The 18,567-nt window shown below is 42.5% G+C and overlaps 1 protein-coding gene across 2 annotated transcripts; it reads left to right on the forward strand.

The window, feature by feature from the left end:
* The first annotated feature begins 2,593 nt into the window (after window positions 1-2,593).
* On the forward strand, window positions 2,594-17,222 carry srl (sarcalumenin). 2 transcript variants are annotated; one of them, XM_020101871.2, is made up of 7 exons: window positions 2,594-2,713; window positions 10,709-10,801; window positions 11,135-11,230; window positions 11,984-12,019; window positions 13,184-13,300; window positions 13,708-13,941; window positions 14,032-17,222. In XM_020101871.2, the coding sequence occupies exons 1-7, from the start codon at window positions 2,653-2,655 to the stop codon at window positions 14,841-14,843; spliced, it is 1,449 nt and encodes a 482-aa protein (XP_019957430.1). In that variant the 5' UTR covers window positions 2,594-2,652; the 3' UTR covers window positions 14,844-17,222. The 2 variants fall into 2 exon arrangements, with proteins under 2 accessions (XP_019957430.1, XP_019957431.1); XM_020101872.2 differs by lacking the exon at window positions 11,984-12,019.
* The last annotated feature ends 1,345 nt before the right edge of the window (window positions 17,223-18,567 follow it).

An 18,567-nucleotide genomic window follows, 5' to 3' on the forward strand; every position in this document is an offset into this window, starting at 1 on the left:
CCCTCCCCAGCTCTGCAGCTCATTGCTAAATTAAGATCGACCAACTCCTCTGTGAGTTAAAACGTTCGCTGTGGACGGCGTGTGGCATCTCCTGCCGTCGCCCTCTGACATGTTCACGCCCTCACACTTCTTCAGAAATACCTTGAATGGTTTGGTTTCCAGTGAGGCTCGATCATTCCACATTTTTAATATATCATAGCAGTGCTGGCCGGCTGTTTTATAAGCAACAGTCACCGATGTGATTACTGTGGAGTTCATTTAGGACCATACACGTGGGAAATGTAACAATCAGGGATAGAAGTGACATCATGCAAAGAAAGAATAGTTGTGACAAGAGAATATAGACAGACATTCAAAGCTCCAGTGTAGAATACATTGATAAAGAACATGGAAACACAAAGTAATAGAGACCAGCTTCTTAAATGGTTATAATGTCAAGAGATTATTTTATTAGGATATGTTAACTTTAAATAGCACTGATGACTGAGGTTTGACTACAGTACATCTTCTGAGGTTTCAGGGGAAGCTTTATAGTCTGGGTTTGTGCATCAGTTGTGTGAAGTGTGCTACAACGTTCCCCGTCACAGTTTGGTTTTGTAGGTCAACTACTACTGAAATGAATGAATCAGAGAGCATAGTGAAGACTGCGCAATTATTCACAGTCCCTCTTATCTCTTCATGTTTTATAAGTTTAACTTCACTCAAACAATCCGACCATCATTAGGGATGATTTCCACACACCCTCTTGACTTGTTGAAGAAAGCATGAGAGGTTGATCTTTGAACTATCATAAACTTATTTTTAAAAATGTGTTACTTTACTTGTTTGATGATTGTATTAGTCATATGGCCTCAACTAGATAAGTCGAGGCTACGTTAATGAAGAAACAAAGAAAAACATGAGAAAAACATGAGAAATCCTTGCTGATGTGGAATATATGTATATGTATGTGTGTGCTTGAATTGATTAAAATGTGATTCCATACTTCCTCCCTACAGCTGCAAAAACATGGATTAGCTTGAGCTTGTAAACACTGAAATGAACTTTCACGTTCTTGAATTAACTGGCTCAAGGCTTCATCAGTCTGTCTTTTCTATGCTGCTTTTTTCCAGAGACAGCTGCATCATTGCTGCAGCAGGCAACTTGAAGGCACAACTTGATCCCAGTGTCGGCCATCTGCAGTCAACAAAAAATCGATGTTCACTATAGAGTTCATTTGCTCGTAAACAAATCTTCATGCCTCTAGAGCAGATCCCAACACCAGTGTAGTTTCTAAGGATTTAAGCAGTTTCATGCTCAAAATGAACATGCTGTGTTGTTTGGACACACCTCCTGAGTCATTCCGGATGAACATGCTTGAATAAGAAACTCCTGCCATATTTGGGGATTAATTTCCAGTTGAGATGTTGATTCCCGAGGAATTGTGAGATTTCGTTCACCACAGTGTGTCTGCTCGGGTGTGATAAAGCAGTAATCCCCTCCTTGTTCAGCTGTGTTAGGGATTCTGGGTCTACTCAGGGGTTTTTATGTTCCAGACGTACCTTCTCCTCTGCCTCCATCCTTCACTCGCTTGCACACACAGTCTTCCGGTGATGACTTTGCCAACATGGCAGCCAAGTGAGCATTGTGCCTTCCCTCCGGAGCAAGGGTCTGACAGCTCGTGCAAATCCCATGCCCTTGTTCGCTTGAAGCATATTTAGTTTGTGGAGAGGAGGCTGTGAAGCATGTTTCACTCCTTGGAAACATCATCATTCTTTGTAATGCCAAGCAGCCATGGTTACTCATTGTTATTCTCTCTCTTTCTCTATTAAATCATGTAATTCTTAATTTACTTTTTCACCATCAATTTGTAAGATGGCATTGTTTATTTTCAGTCTATTTTTTTAATGTTAGGGTTAGGAATGCATTAATTCACTTTCTTAATGATACTTGAATGGCACTCACATTAGCCAAGGCCCAACAGTCCCCTTAAATTCAAATTTCATAAACTCATACATATGAAACATATGAATTCATGAATTCAAAAAATTCATGGATCAGCCCCAAATTTTAATGGCTTATTTCTGCGCCTGTGCCCCATTATTCAAGTTTCATGAAACTGTGTTAAAATCCTGCTGACATACAAACAAACTAGAATGACCCACAGTGGAGCCATGAGAAGAGCACATCGATTCAGATTTTCGGTTTGATCTGCACCAAATTGCACACACACATAACTATCAGTCCCCTAAAAGATCCATGAATTATTCTCTGAGAAATATTGTTCAAAAACACGAATCTCCCAATGATAAAGACAGTTAAAAAAATTCATGGATCCCCCACCTGATCTGGATCTGCACCAAACTTTAATGGATTCTTTCTTCCAATGAGAAGGTGAGTGTTTCACCACTGAAAGACAGATCCGGATCTTTGTACACTGTGATGCTGAAGCCTACTCTGCGACCTCTCTAAAACAGGAGAACCAGCTGCTTGCACATGTACAGGGTCCCTGTGGCATGCGATGACTCCTCCAACACCTTAGACACACAGCTCTGAGCCTCCCGTACCAGCTGACCCTCTCTTTGCCCCGCCTCTCCTCCCTGCGTGCCCTTTAACCTTCCTGCCTTGGTATATATAGTCTGAGTGACTATCAGAGTTCTCCTGGCAGCCATCATGAAGGGTACAGTCTCGATCTGCTGTCTCCTCTCCCTGCTGCTTTTGCAGGCCACAGCAGGTAAGAGGCACTTGGGTGAAGTATCCAGCAGTTTTATGGTAAATTGGTGCACCGAGGGCACGAGATATGCTTGTTCTGCTAATATATGAAAACACTGACATGATGTAGGTCTATTGGTTCAATGAACGTGCTGTTGGCATAATTGATTGCTCTGTTGGCTTGATCATACGACAGTTGTGATTTAGGCTGTTGAAGTAATAGTTAATGAGCTGATCAAAAGTAGCACAGATGGATTCTTAAATCGGTTGTGGAGGCAACTTAGTCAGAAATGGTGCTGACTTCTGGAGGCAGAGTAAAGAGGGACAGTGACAGTTATGGGGACACCAACCGAGGATAGACACAGACAGCGACAGGGAGACTATTTCAAATCTTTCCCAGTTTATAATTAAACTGTTGTCACCCAATACAATGATGGATTTACCTTGCGCTCTCTCTCCTCTTTTTGGTTGTTAAAATCCACATAAACACACACATGCCTTAAGTGAATGACATTTTTAATGCATGAACAAGTGACTTATCCCAATTCTGGTGAGTTTCCGATGGGAGATCAGTTGAGGATTATTCAAGATAGAGTTCAGCCTCTTCTGTGACAGCGTGTCAGCTGTCCTAATGCATGACACCAGCTGATGGAAAGTCCTACTCAATCAAGGAAAGCCAGGCTGGAGCTTCAATGCAGCTTTTCAGCTTTCATTGGTTTGGTCTCCTTTTGAATTTCATCCTCTAAGGAAGAGTCACTTTAGGTCAGAAATTCCTACATTTCCTGTCATGATATTCCAGAGTATCATCAAGTACAGATATCCTGCAATAAATATGATATACAGAGAACTCATGGTGACTGTCATACTGACCACAGCTTCTCTTTGACCAATCATTCTGAAATTGTGGCCTGGTCTGTGCTTCTGGACCGAAATCGTTTGGCATTACCCTTGTCTGTCACCCTTGTCTGTCCTTGGGGGTGGTGTTCAGCTTCACAACCCGAGGCCAAGCCTCCATATTCCAGGCTGCTGTCAGGAGTCTAAGATTGGATGGCCTCCTGAAACCCAACACTGTCCACTACAGTACCTCCCTCCATTCGACTCCCCTTCCCTCCTGACTCCTCACCCCTCTCAGCCCCATGCATCCCTTTGGATACACTGCACAGCTGCTGCCACTCTGCACTGTCACAATCACAATTTATTCCCAGCAGTTGCCCTTATAGGGACATGCATTCTCCAGGCAGGAGGGGCTGGGCTGTGGCTGCAACTTATGGCTTTACAGTCCCCGTCTGCAGGCCGATGCAGGTGTCTTTTGGTGGTTTATGTCTTTAAATCTTCCCTGCATTATGTGTTCTGATTATGTTCCTGCAGAGAATGCCAGTTTTAACACCTGTATGTTATGAGAAACATGAACTCCTTGCCACTCAGTGTGTAATTATTTGTGTTATTGATTCCTTCGATCTAACTCTGCACTGCAGAGGGAGCAGAAAGGGTAATCTCCTTCTAAAGGAATGTGAAATCGATTCGCTATCATTTTCTCACAGGTTGTCTAACTGCCCTGCATGGGCAGGGATAGATCTCTAATCCTAAAGTCGGGATGTTACCACTGAACATGACACTGTTGTTTTATAGATTCTCTCTATACTAGAGAGTCTAGAAAAAGCTGAAAGCAGCAGCAGAGCAGTGTCATGATAATCTGTGATGTTGTGAAATCTTACCCTCACAACTGTCTCATGCCTGTCCTTCAAAATATGGACAAAAGCCAGTTCATTATGTCACAGTAAATACTTTTAGAATATACTTCACCACAGAATACAGGCACTTGAATGCAATTGGTAACCAATTCCAATAAATTACTCAAAGTGTGTAACATACTTCAAATACTTCAGCATCGTCTTACATTAATATTGCAACCAAAACGAATGATACACTCACACAATACTGCTCTTTTAAGTAGCAAAAACATGGAGACCCAATTTTCCTTGATATTTGAAAAAATAATTATAATTAAAACTTGGTGTTACATTAAAAGTGGCATCAGAACAGGCAAATTTAGCAAAATGTGCAACTCTGCCCAGAGCATGGAAGCTAACTCATACACTGAAATGGTGTCGTTTTTTGACAGTTGTTTAAATGCTCCCAGACACATAGTAGGCTACATGTACACATCATGCATGGTGTAAATTGGATGATCTCCAATCTCGTCTGTTAAGTTAACCTGTTTAGCAAGCTAGCTATTCTATGACAATGCTAACGGTCTGAAGTCAGCTCGCAATTCAGCTAAGTACTTAGCTCACTAATTTGACCAGAAAATGCAGACTGCATTCTGATTGGCACCATGAAAAGTGTAATAGTTACTTATATTCATATATTCTCTGTATTTCATTACTCCGCAACAAGGTTAATGCATTGACAGTTTTTTCGAACTGTTTACATTTGGACCTGGCTTTGGACATTACCGGCAGCATAAGGGATTATTTGTAAAATAAAAGCTTTGCTGTCATCATGTCATCATCTGTATAAATTGGCATCATTAGATTTGAGTTTAACTGAGTTTTGGATAGTTCACCTGGTTCGACCATTTCCTGCATTTCACTACCTGCAGGCGTTAAAAAGCTTCAATTTTCATTGACGAATGCAAAGAACACGTGTTTTACAGCAGCCTCACTTCCAGTGTATTACATGGGTCTCACACCGGTCAGTGTTGGCATGCAATGGAAAACACGGGTCACTATGGTAACTATATGGTTATTATAAGGTTGCTAGAAACCCTACACTAACCAGGTGTTGTGTAAATGGCTCTGGCTGACCAAACGAGGACTGAAAATATGCTCAGTGTCTAATATCATACATGGGGTTTGAGATGAAAGGGGCTTCAGACACTTGCTAATCCAAAATAAAAATATCATCAGTGCAAATGTAATTACGGAATATAGCTACAATGCACACAGAAAACTGTGAAAAATGTGTACTTGCATTGCTATATGCAATATATTTAGTTTTGGATGTACAAATATCTCACAGCCTCTAGAGGCCCTTGATTACTTCTTAACACCAGTGTGTTTATACTGAGTGGTAATACTAACCATCCTCAATACAGTAAAAACATCTTTGGCCTCGTGACTTTGCAGGAGGGAAGACATGGAAAATTAAAGGGGCACTGTCGCCACGTGAACCCCTGTGATGGCATGTGGCATGTCTGGGACACCCCTCTGATTGATGTAGTAGAGGGGACACGCCAGTCATCCTCAACTGCCATACTACACACTGCTGCTTAAGACAAGCCCCCGTAGTTCCAAGGGCACCTGACGTCCTTTTCCTGGCTTTCAAACAGGAGAGCAGGGATAGAGGCACCAGATCAACACCTCAGCGTAAAGTACCTTTGCCCTTGTGCATTTCTTTGAGCCCTGACGTCGCTCCACTTCATCCCTAGCTGTCAGTAACCCCAATGGAGGATGTAGAATCTGGACAAGGCTCACATAAGATAGTCTGTGATGGGCCAGTGATGGAATCAGTGTTGTTTTTTTTTACTGTCAAATTAAATGCACCAGAATGGGGCATAGTTTGAAAGTGATAATACTTTTGATTGAGCTAAATTTCTTGTGCAGAACTCCGGAGAAAACCTTAATACACTGGCAAGTATCAGCCTTACATGTGAAACTTACATTAGTTCTCCTGGTACAGTAGAACACAGTCATCTCTGTGTGATGTGGATGTCTACGAGTCTCCAGACTGACAAACAGTCAAAGCCTTAAAATAGGAGGCAGCATGCTGCCCCCACCTCTGTCCATTATGGGGCTATTCCTGACTATGGGGGAGTTCTAGTTCCACAAGCTGTTGCACCTGTTGCCATATGTGGCCTCTTCTCACCACGCCCTGCACATGCTCTGCTGACTCCTCTCATACCTCTGACCCTTTCTGGAGGAAAGTTATGTGCCTTTTTTTGGCGTTATGCATTTCTCATTTATTTTGAGTAGATTAGGTTTAGTTTTTGGAGAAGTGGACGGGATGTCCAGATGAAGTCGGCTTATGTTAATGTGGTTATATAAAAATCCTGCCAGCCATTTAAATTTGAGTGCATTTGATGCCTCTCCACAGATCTTTCCAGTGGAACCCCTTGGCCTTCAGTTAAGGTTGCCTCAATCCCCCGTGCTCAGGATAAATCCTCTGACTGGGGGCTCCAGGCCTGCTGCCCTCATCATGTTCAGTTTAATTCAATTTACCTCCACTGTGCTGCAAGAAGAACATGATCCTGTGGCTTTACACAGATACCTAATATACTGCAGATACATTCCAGCACACACATATACCTGCAAGAGAACATCATATCTGGGGTATTCCTTGGCTGTATGCTTTGAGTGAAAAAATATAATACAGATAATTTTAGATTAACTGCGATACTGGTTTTAGGTTTGTGCCGATTATTTAAAATCATGCAGGCATGTGCATATCAACTATGATTTTTAACACATCCCTTTAGTTACAATGTGTGTACATGTATTAATCTGTGTATTGAAATTGAAATATCTGTGTAAGTAAACCAGAGAAGAGTCTTAAAAGAGCATGTATGAGTTTTGCACTTGCAGCTGTTGATTGATTCTGATGTTGGAATAGCCACCATGTTAACATCTATAGTTGAGGCATGACTTACCCCACCGCTGAGGCTGTGATAGGCTTAAATCGCCAACATTCCTGCTGGATGTGCCGATGCCGCCAGAATGTTTCTCCAAACTGAGGGAGGGTTGTGTGGCAACGGGCTCAGGGAGGACACATGGTCCCGGGCGCAGATGTCTGGGGTTCAACTCCCATGGCGCCTGCAGGGTTAATTTTGAGCACTGATGCAAGGCTTGCCGTCCGCGGGCAACACTACCTCTCTGATCTTTGCGGAGTTCTGTCCCAGGGCCTCCATCAGGGATTGACTGGATTGGAAGGTGTTAACAAGTTCACAGCAGTTAAGGCCCACTCAAGAGGCCAGTGTTAAAAGACACAACTCTTCTGACTGATGAGTCAAGTTACAGGAGCTTGATGACGCTTTGTGTGCTGAATGGAAAAGACCAGTTCATTGAGAAGATATAGATTTGATTCTCAAAAGCCACTCCAGCCTCCAAGTTGAGTCATTTGACGGGAGACTTCTCTCTTTTTCTTTGCCTCCTCTTTCTTTTGTAATTGATTGCATCCTGTGTCAAATCTTTACCCACTGAGATATGCAGCAAACCTGCGTGCGAGTGTCAGATTTGCTAAAAGGCATCCATGCGTCACAGATTGTGTTACAAGGTGTTGTAGCTTTTTGTTTCCTCTTCAGGTCACAGCTGCTTTGCACAGGCACGTGGCAATCAGCTGACTTTAAACTCCTTTATTGCTTTTAAGTTTATTTTCCAATTTGAACTGCTTCATTACATATTTCACTAAGTAAAAAAAAAGCTCCCATTTCTCTGGCATTATTGTAACACTCCTTGCTGCTTTGGGAAATGTGTGTATAAAACAAAACACGTAGCCTATTATATCCAAAACATAGATACTGTATACATTTAGATCCTTTTAGGCATTGTTGCATTACTCATACCCTTCTTTTATTTTGGCTGCTAACCTTTTGGTTTCTCTTGTTCTTGCACCGTGCTGGGAGCCACATTACATAGGTTTATTTTTAGCAGGTTGACTTGGAGAGAATCGTCGGTGCTGCGTTGTTCCTCCGGCAAAAGACCAACTGCTGTGTGTCTCAGTTGAAGCCTTGGCGATACGATATGTTAATGTTGTGTGAATGAGTGGGACCTACGGATTGTTTAAAATACACGTGGGTTATCAATATGAACACATTTGCGTCAGGTTTGTATGTAAAGAGCCTTCGGATGATTTTACTTGTCATTTGATGCACTGTTGGTTTCGGCCAACATGACGTGCCATTCTGACTCTTGGCCAGAAACACTAGAAGTCACTGACAACGTGGCCTGTGGGTGTTCTCCAGGTTACGGTGCAGGATTCTCATATTGATATACAAGCTGGGTCTGAATTCAGGGGCTGCCTCCTTCGGGGGGCCACAATGATTGCAAACACCGAACTGAAATGAGATGGCCTGGTCTACAGAGGATTTCATCAGAGTTACAGAGTCCCACCCTTGTTGCTATTAATCACAGGCATCCACTGGTTGGAGCCTTCATTTCTTGGGGATGGAAGGACGCATTTGTAGGGCCGTGTGGTCGCACCATTGTGACAAAATCTTGAAAATGCAGCCTCCTAAAGATGCAGATGCTGAATTGAGACACAGATACAGTTTAGTGGGGTTTTGGAGAGTATATAGCTGAGTGTTTCTAGGTATATTTAGGTCACCCTCTTTATCCAGAAACTGCTTTTCACCTGGACCTTCTCATAACCCTGCCAATATTTACGAGCAAAATACCCCCTGCATTAAAGCAAAAACTATCCCTAGTAGTGCCAGACCAGGCCAGACTGTTCATGTGTAATTTGTCTCATCTGGTGTACTGCCAGCAGTGTAGACAAGAATGATCAAATTTTTCTTCCTTCAACTTGTGACATTTGCAGTCGCAACCCAATGGAAACGTTTTTCCGTCCCCCACCAGGTGCTTGTGCTCTCCACCAGTCTGCTTTTGATTCGTGAGTATTGCACAAAGCGCCCAGACGTTACCTGGGCTCAGCAGGATCTTTGCCAGTCACCTGCTGAGATCAGAGGGCTGCGCTTTGGGCAAGAGCTCCAGCTTTTCACACACTCTGTGATCCTGTGTGCAGGTCCCTTCATCTGAACACTTAGACCTAGACAGTGGCAATGTTGATTTTTCTTGGGTCAGATTTTAGTGAAGAACGTCAGTATTCTTATTTTGTGTGAACTATGTTTCCTGTGCCAGTGAATTTAATGTAACTGGGCTGTGTTCACAGAAAGTCTTTATATAACAACACCAGTATTCAGATTATGGCATGTGTCTTACAACTGAATTACTGCAGTTTATCTCCTCACAGAAGAAGAATATCTGATTCAGTATTCCCCAAACGTGTTGTTAACAACACAGCCTACATTTTCATAACAACTCTATAAGGGGAGCAACTGGTACCTTAAGTACTAAGGTCCTTACCTCCACCACCACCATCACTAGCACTCCAAGGAAGAATAAAGTGCTCATATATGCAGTTCAAAGCCACAGCAGGTTTTGTCTGTGTGGGAGGTGTTACAGTGAGGCCTGATCTGAGGCCAGGGCACACAAGGACACACCTCACAGCAGCATAAGTCTGTGATAGGTGGATAAATATGGAGGAGAAAAGACAGAGGACTGCACATCAGAGTCTCATGTATAATACTGATGGGAACGCTGAGATCTCCACCCAGTCTATTATGACACTGGGGAAGTCCCCCTCTCTGTCTGTCTCTCTTGTCTTTGCTGTTGCTATAAGGCCATGGTGATGTCCAACAAATGTCTTTGTGTGTTTATTTTCGGCCCTCGCTTTCTATATTAAGAGCTGATCGTACAAACAGCTGTGATCTAAGCAATCTGATATGTGGACATGACACAGTGGTGAGCGGATATGTTCTCTTGGGTTCACACACACACACACACACACACACACACGTCAAGTTTGTGCTATCATGTTTCAGGCTAAAGGACGTCTGCAGCAGAACTATTTGTTATTCTCCCCAAATATTTTATGGGTGCTGTGATGAAGTAAACACTCTGAAGGTTTGGTATTTACCATGTCAACAAGACAAAGAGATAGGTTGAAGAGAAGACAGAAGAAAAGACAAGGTAGACGCAGCATTCGGAGTGCAATGAATTCAAGGCTCAGTTTGCAAACATTTCACTGTGAAATATCAGTTCAAATGTCTGAAACTGATGTCGGCATCCAGTGCAAAACCGTCATGGATGTAGAGATCGCTCCAGAAATAGCAGCCTGGCTGGTCTCAGTAGCAAAGCTGTGGTTTGCACCAATTCTGTCATCTTCTATTATTCCTTAAACAGTGAATTAAAGACACACACTTGAACTTGAAGTAAATTTTTTTTAAATGTTGTTTTCACAGAAGAAGAAGATATCACCTCTGTCCTCAGAGACAAATCTCACATCGACGAGACGTTGCGGCTCGCAACTGAGGAAAAATCAAGAGACTATGCAGGTGAGGATCAAGGATGATTCAATAGATGTAGTTTTCTTTTGTGAAGCTTAGTGCTCAGAATGATGAAATGATATATAATCAATAAAGAATGTTGGAGCTGCAGAATGCTGTGATTTCCTTTAATTCCCTTTCTACGCTAGATCAATTATGCAACACATGATCTTGGAAGGTGGGAGCGATGATAAAAGATGAATATGTGAAAGATGTAATGTATCCATTTAAAGGGATAATAGGGCAAAAAGGCTAGGAACTCCTCAGCTAGACTATTAAAAAGTAAGACATCTACCACCTTGTGCCTCTTCTTTAAAACATCTTTGTCATCTTGTCCTCCAGCGGCTCTGGAGAGGTTGCGGAAGATCTACCACACGTCCATCAAGCCAATGGAGCAGGCCTACAAGTACAACGAGCTGAGGCAGCACGAGATCTCAGGTACCACGCGGAGGAATCGGCTGTGTCTGCTCGGTTGTCTGTTTGTGTTGCTTTTGTGACTGATGTGTCGACCTTTTTTTGTACATGTCACACACATCATCCTCACACCATTATAGTACAGTAGTGCCTTCAAAGGTTATTTGCAGGCTGCAGAGCAGAACAATTTTAAATAAATAATCATATCTACTTCAATTTACAGCACAAATTACAATAAACATAAAAGGTATATTATCTTTATGTCTTGGCCACTCCATTGATGCCACCCATTAAAAATATTTCTACCCCTTTTCTTCTCTTTCTGGTATTTCTGTAACGTCCCTGGTTGATTTTTAAATGACTCAGCACAGTTCATGTCTCTAAACTGCACACTGAACTCTTCTTTCCCACAATGCAATGAAGCTCGCCCTCTTGTGGCTTCTCAGGCTCAGCAGTCATGCACACTTGTCACATACAACCACTGGGAAGCCTCTAAACAAACACGGATTTATTATCGTATTCACCTCATCACTTCAACACATGCACACCATCCATTTGCAGGTGGTGTTTGACACATTAGGTAGATATGGGACAATATTTTCAGAGAAGACCTGTCACCCATTATTATACCACCCTTTCCCTGTTGCTCATAGAAACCTCACTCCCTCACTTAGCTCTCCTCACTCTCATCCACCTCCTGTTCCCTTCACTCCTCTGTGCTCCACCCTCCCTCTCCTGTCCTCCTCCCCCCCTCAACTCCACCCCCTCGTCTAACAGCCTACCCCGGACGAACCCTGGGTGACTCAGCCACAGGTGGGTTGCGGGCGATGGGGCTTACCTGTGCATGGCACTGGCTGAAAGTGCTCAGCCCCTTCCTCTCCTCCCCTCCCTCCTCTCCCTTCATATGTCCATTTGTGATGTAAAGAGGACACAGCTCTCTGTGGGTCAGACATTACAAGCATGCTTCACTTTAGGTGACACGACTGATACTGATACAGAGCAGCGGTTTTTATCTGAATCAAAAGGGATTTGACTCTTTTTTGATTTACTCATTTAAAATTATAAAACAATTGTAAAGAATGAAAAGGGGAGAAATGTCAATTACAAAAATTTGGTGCAAAAATAAAAGACTTTAAGCTTGGTTGTGTCTAGGCAGCGTATGTACAGTATTTAAACAGCGACTGTGCATTAAGTTGAGGGTGTCAAATGTAAAACATGGAGGGGGTGCATGTGCAGTTCTGGCTCTAGTAAAGGACACAGGTCTGATGAGGGGACACTATTGGGAAAGGGTGGTCAGTGTTCAGCTGAGAGTGAATCGACTTTCTTTCACTTTGTTCTTTATTTTAAAAAACATTTATAAAACCACGAGGATCAGGAACAGCTAATGGTTTTTAATTCTTTCTTTCTTTCTCTCTTTCTCATTTCTTTTCCTCATCATCATTTTAATCCATTCATAAGGCGATAAGAGAATGTTCTGGTTTCTTCCCACCCGGACATCATGTTCCCATCACAACACACGGCAGCTTGCTATGGGACACACACACACAGTTTGTTTGCTTTGTTGTGTGTCCCTGAAACATGGCTGCAGCATCTCATTGAGCATTCTTTCCTGCTTCTAAACAAGCCTAACAATGTTTTACTTTGGCTATTTTTTTAATTCATTTGCTACAAAAAGAAAACTTTCCCTGTGCTCTGGATTAAGATTGAAAGTGCTGATGTGTTCCTTAGAGTCTCTTAATTTTGTATATTATAGTAAATTATTGTTTACCCCAGGATACATTATGGATGAATACATTTTTTGAGACACAAAAGGAAGACTGCACCAAAGATTTTTGGTACAATTTTCCTATCTGCAGCAAATTATAATCTCAACATATTTTTTCCACCCAAAATCTATTATAAATTTGAAAGGTTCTTTGTCATGATTTAACCATCTTGTTGAGGTTTTAATCATTGTTGTTTCTCCCCTTTCAACAGATGGAGAGATTACCTCCAAACCCATGGTGCTCTTCCTGGGACCTTGGAGCGTAGGAAAGTCCTCCATGATTAATTACCTCCTGGGCTTGAACGACAGCCCCTATCAGCTCTACACAGGTATGTTGCACACAGTTTTTATTTTAGCATGAAAGAAAGCACTCAGTAGAGTGCATAGCTCTGTCAGGGCTCAACATTCCCCTCATGAATTTAAATTCATCAAAATCCAAATTTTTATTTGGCTCTGCACCGAAATGCACATTCTTATAAGTATCAGTCTCTTAAACATGTTTGATTGTTTTCATCAAGATCCACAAATTATTCTCTGAGAAATGAATGAAAATGTGGGAAAGTGCTCTATCTCATGATGTATGAAATACAGACACTATCAATGGATTTTGTTGAAGTAGATTCTTGACGTCAGATGGAGGCTGAACAGTGATTTCTGTTCTTCTGTCCAGTTTTATCTCTTGCTGTCCCTGTTCTTGTTAATGTATCCCTCTGTTTCTCCCTTGGTTTGTTTTCAGGAGCCGAGCCTACTACCTCTGAGTTCACTGTTATTATGCACGGGGAGAAGATCCGCTCAGTTGAGGGTATTGTGATGGCAGCCGACAGCTCTCGCTCTTTCTCGCCCCTGGAGAAATTTGGCCAAAACTTCCTGGAAAAGCTGATCGGCATTGAGATGCCCCACAAGCTGCTGGAGCGTGTGACTTTTGTGGACACGCCGGGAATCATTGAGAACCGCAAGCAGCAGGAGAGAGGTGAAGCAGCAACGTAACACAGATCAAGTACAAAGCAGATGTGTGCAAGTCAGTATTAGTGCAGTTTTTTATTTCTCTTCTTCTGCCCAGGTTATCCTTTCAACGATGTTTGCCAGTGGTTCATTGACCGTGCTGACCTGATCTTCGTCGTGTTTGACCCCACCAAGCTGGATGTGGGCCTGGAGCTGGAGATGCTCTTCCGACAGTTGAAGGGTCGCGAGTCCCAGATCCGTATCATCCTGAACAAAGCTGACAACCTGGCCACCCAGGACTTAATGAGAGTCTATGGAGCACTCTTTTGGAGCTTGGCTCCCCTCATCAATGTGACCGAACCCCCCCGCGTCTACGTCAGCTCCTTTTGGCCATATGACTACGCACCTGACACCAGTCGCGAGCTCTTCAAGCGAGAGGAAATCTCCCTTCTGGAAGATTTGAACCAGGTGATTGAAAACCGCATGGAGAACAAGATTGCCTTCATCCGCCAGCATGGCATCCGTGTGCGCATCCATGGCCTGCTGGTGGACCGCTATGTCCAGACCTTTAAAGAAAAGATGAGCTTCTTCAGCGACCCTGAACTCGTGTTCAAGGAGATTGTGGACGACCCAGACAAGTTCTACATTTTCAAATCCATTCTAGCCAAGACCAACGTCAGCAAGTTCGACCTGCCCAACCGCGACGCTTACCGTGACTTCTTTGGCATCAACCCAATCACCAACTTCAAACCCTTGTCGTCTCAGTGCTCCTACATAGGAGGCTGTCTGCTGGACAAGATTGAGAAGGCCATCACCAATGAGCTGCCCGCTCTACTGAGCAGCATTAACTCTGGCAAACAGCCTGGCCTGTCCTCCTGCGAGGCAACCGGCTGTGGTGAGAAGCCAAAGAACCGCTATCGGAAGAACTGAGGAACACAAAATAACTTAAATGGGGGAAGTAAAGGGAGAGGAGGTGGAGAGAAGGGGTCTGGCGGAAGCCAACCCTGCTTTTGTCAGAATGCCTGTATTGTTGAGGAGACAGAGGAGAGAGGATTAGTGTTTGTTTTTTTTTCCTCAGGAAAATATGGGGATGTGCATTTAGGCCCTGTGGGAATGAGGAGTGGGAAGGAAGAGTAATTGTGTAATAAGGCAACTTAAGGACACAAGTGCTGACGAAATGAGAACAGGTCACTGGTCACTGAGTTTTTGTTGAAACACACGCCCTCCTCTCTCCCTTGCACAAGCACAGTGGACTGCCTGGGATTTTGGGGGATGAGGAAGTAAATGATGTGAAGAAAAACATATAAGTACAATCAAATAAAAATTTTTAAATCCTCAGACTGAAAAAGTCAAATACCAGCTCCCTTGTATGTGAATAAAATGGGAAAGTGGAAATATCAAAGTTGCAAATTTGTGTTGTAAAATCTTGAGAATTGCATTGCAGAAGGTCAATTCCATTTGCTTCAGAAGGTGATTTTGAAGTAGCCTTTTGTGTGGGTGCTATACAAAGCCTTTGTCTTTGGGTGCTCTTCCAAACTCTTGACATAGATTAACATTAATGTTGCATGTTAGACGTCACATCTTACTTATCAGATGCATGTATATTCCCTCTAACAAACTCAACCCTGAACCAGCACGGCCATGCAAGGCCTTTTATATTTCTTAGTTTTATTCGCTCATCAGTCTTGGTTGTTGACAACCAGTGAAATGAGCACCGTGATGGAAGCAGAGGTCAGGGTTCAAGGGTCAGAGAGTCTTCAGAGTGGGATGGATAATTTCATTCTGCTTCACTTCTTAACTCCTCTTACTGTTTCCGAGTGCATCTATAAATTTGCCAGTCTTTGGCAGAAATTCAATAAGGAATAACTTTTTTCCTTCAATGATAAGCTTCCCAGCATTTTTTAAGCTGAACGACCATAATAGTGACACATGAGGATGTGTTTGAATCACAGCTATCTGTATCTATTTGTTTTTGCCATTTCTTTTGCAGGTTAGAAATATATTTATTGATTTGTTTTATGTGTAAACTTCTCAAATGGGCATTGAAGCAGGCTGCGTCTGCGTGCTGAACAAACCTTCACTGTAAGATTGTGATAGCGGACCTCTGATAATGGATTTTATAGCTTGCAAAAAAACTAAAAAAACTAAAAAACGGAGGGCTTGAGGTAATTGAGAGGACATGGCGAAGTGGAAGACCCACAAGTTGACCCCTGACCTCTGTGGAAAGAAGCATGCTCAAAATACTGATCCCTATGTCTTTGGAGTGATACACGTCAAAGCTGCAATTTCTTACGTGAGCCTACCTCAGTGAACTTCCCAGGAGTATGGCACGGCCAAATCGTTCAAAATAGTTTGACATTAAGGGAAAACACACTTATTTAAGCCGCCAAAGTCACTTTTTGGAGTCTGATGTTTGTTGGCAACCTGCAGAGACTCCAGGAAGATTCTTTGCCTGGCAAGAAATAGTCAATTCCCCAAATGACCACTGTACTGCATTGAAACTACCCTTTCTGTTTGATGTCAGCAAACAAGGTATGATGTATTCATTTTGGAGCTGTAGACCTGCAGGTAGGTGGACTTCAGTTCCCTCTTGACAGACTCTGGCTAACTGTTTCCCCTTGTTTACAGTCTTTATGCTAAGCTAGGCTAACCAGCTGCTCTGGCAGAATATTTAGAGAAACTTCATGTACCATGACCTGGATGACGGCGAACCTTCGCAGATTCAGAGCTGAAGTCTACCAAAATGACAAACCGCTGCTTGAAATCTCAAGTCAGTCAAGGGAGAGGTAGGTGGTAACAACACCTTCCGTTCCCTCTTCGTCTTCCCTCACTATCCCCCATAGTGCAGAATGTTTTATTTTCTCAAATCTGAAGCATCATGGAGCCGAAAAGAAAACGACCTGACAGACAAACCCCACTGAAGCTCACATTTGCTTAATTCCCTGTGTTTCGCTGAGTGTTTGTGCGTTCCACTGGATGTGTTTGTTAAATTTACACTGCAGATCCAGGACATGCCCACTAGAGAGTGCTGTGTAAAAGTGTAAAAAGTTATAAATGCAGACCATTGACTAACACTTCTAATAGCAACAGTCTTCAGTGACTGGCCTTATGAAATTGTGTGGTTGTGCTTTTTGGTATAGTTCAGTTTCAATTATCTTATTTTCCTGTGAATTAATTCTGGCCTGGATGTGTGTCTCATTACAGAAGTTGTTGGTTCACTTTTTTTTTGTTTTGCTATAAAATTTTAATTAATCTTTGCCCAATTCTTTTGGAAGCTTTATCAAGAAGAATAAAGATTTGTTGATTGACTAGGGAATGAAACTTTGTGGTTATTCTGATAAAACCATCCAACCTTCATCAAAGGGGTAAAACAGAGGGTTCAAACTTGTACCAGGATGATCCTTTTACACTTTATATCTTCCTCACATTCATGTTTCATTCAGTTTCTTTTCTTTCTCCCCAAGAATCTTAACATCTCTCTCACTAATGGGTTGGAACGGGAAAGGGGGAAGTTTTTTTTCCTGTAGCTGCATTGCACCAACAGTTTGTCGTGACAGGAGATGGAGAGGGGTGTGTATGAGTGTGTATGTTTGATAAGACAAGATGAGATAAGATATGATAAGATAAGACAGTTGCACAGGATAACTGCACACAACATCATGTCCGCTTTGTGGGCCTGCAGTGTCGGCCAAATCACTGCCAATCAGCACATGGTTTACAGCTCACCTCCTCTCAGCAAGTCGCTCATTCTGCCTCCTCCCTCCAATCCTACGAGATGCAGTATTTTTCTTTCCATCCATGCCTACTGCTGACAACAGCCGACATGTAGATTTCATTGGGAGAACTCAACAGCAGATCTCAACGGGGAACAACTGGACTCCTCAACCAGAGAATGGGATGTACTTTGTGGCCTTTCTCTCATGGGCTTCTTCACAAACCTCCCTCAATGGCACTGTGAGCTCAACCATTATTAATTTAAGGTATACTGTGGTGGACCACAACACAATGACTGGATGGAGGGTTGTTTGCACCACCTCTAGGAACAGCAGCCTCCTTTCTACATCAAACTCAGGAGCTGCTGGACCTTTGCAAGAAAACATTTCTGAGATCTTAGACACACACAACACATACACAGTGTTTGCATCAACAAATACACAGATAATAACAGTACATAGAATACTTACAGTGCAGCTGCATGCACACATTAAACATTTAATTTTTCTACCTTTTCCTACACCTGCAGAGTCGGTCTTATTTGAGATGTATAGTTTTATACACAAACAATTTCTATGACAATGGCTGTACCCAAAACTCATTTTAAACACATAAATCACACAAATCTAAAAGTGGAGGAAATCGTTTCCCTCCTCTCATAAAGGAAAATCTTTTTGCAGGTCTATTGCAGCAGGGTAGGCACAGGGGATCCTCTCAATATACTGTTAAACTGTGAAGCCACAGTGCTGACTACAGAGAGTGGCTGTTTAATATTTCTCTAAGCCAACTGAGAATAAAGACTGTAAAGCATCAGGAGGTTCTTTATTCAAATATGCAGCACATATCATTTCTGAAAAGTCATTGCACAATCTTGGAGGTGCAGAAATATTGTGTGTAGAATGAATTTATTTAGCTCACACGTGTTGATTTAACCAAATAA

This window comes from Paralichthys olivaceus, chromosome 5, assembly GCF_024713975.1.
Source record: "Paralichthys olivaceus isolate ysfri-2021 chromosome 5, ASM2471397v2, whole genome shotgun sequence".
Classification (NCBI taxonomy): domain Eukaryota; kingdom Metazoa; phylum Chordata; class Actinopteri; order Pleuronectiformes; family Paralichthyidae; genus Paralichthys; species Paralichthys olivaceus.

Coding starts and splice junctions, on each gene's coding strand:
- srl (XM_020101871.2), top strand. CDS start 2,653: ATGAAGGGTACAGTCTCGATCTGCTGTCTCCTCTCCCTGCTGCTTTTG. Junction 12,020..13,183: donor CCTGGGTGACTCAGCCACAG/GTGGGTTGCGGG, acceptor CCCTTTCAACAG/ATGGAGAGATTACCTCCAAA. Junction 13,942..14,031: donor CCGCAAGCAGCAGGAGAGAG/GTGAAGCAGCAA, acceptor TCTTCTGCCCAG/GTTATCCTTTCAACGATGTT.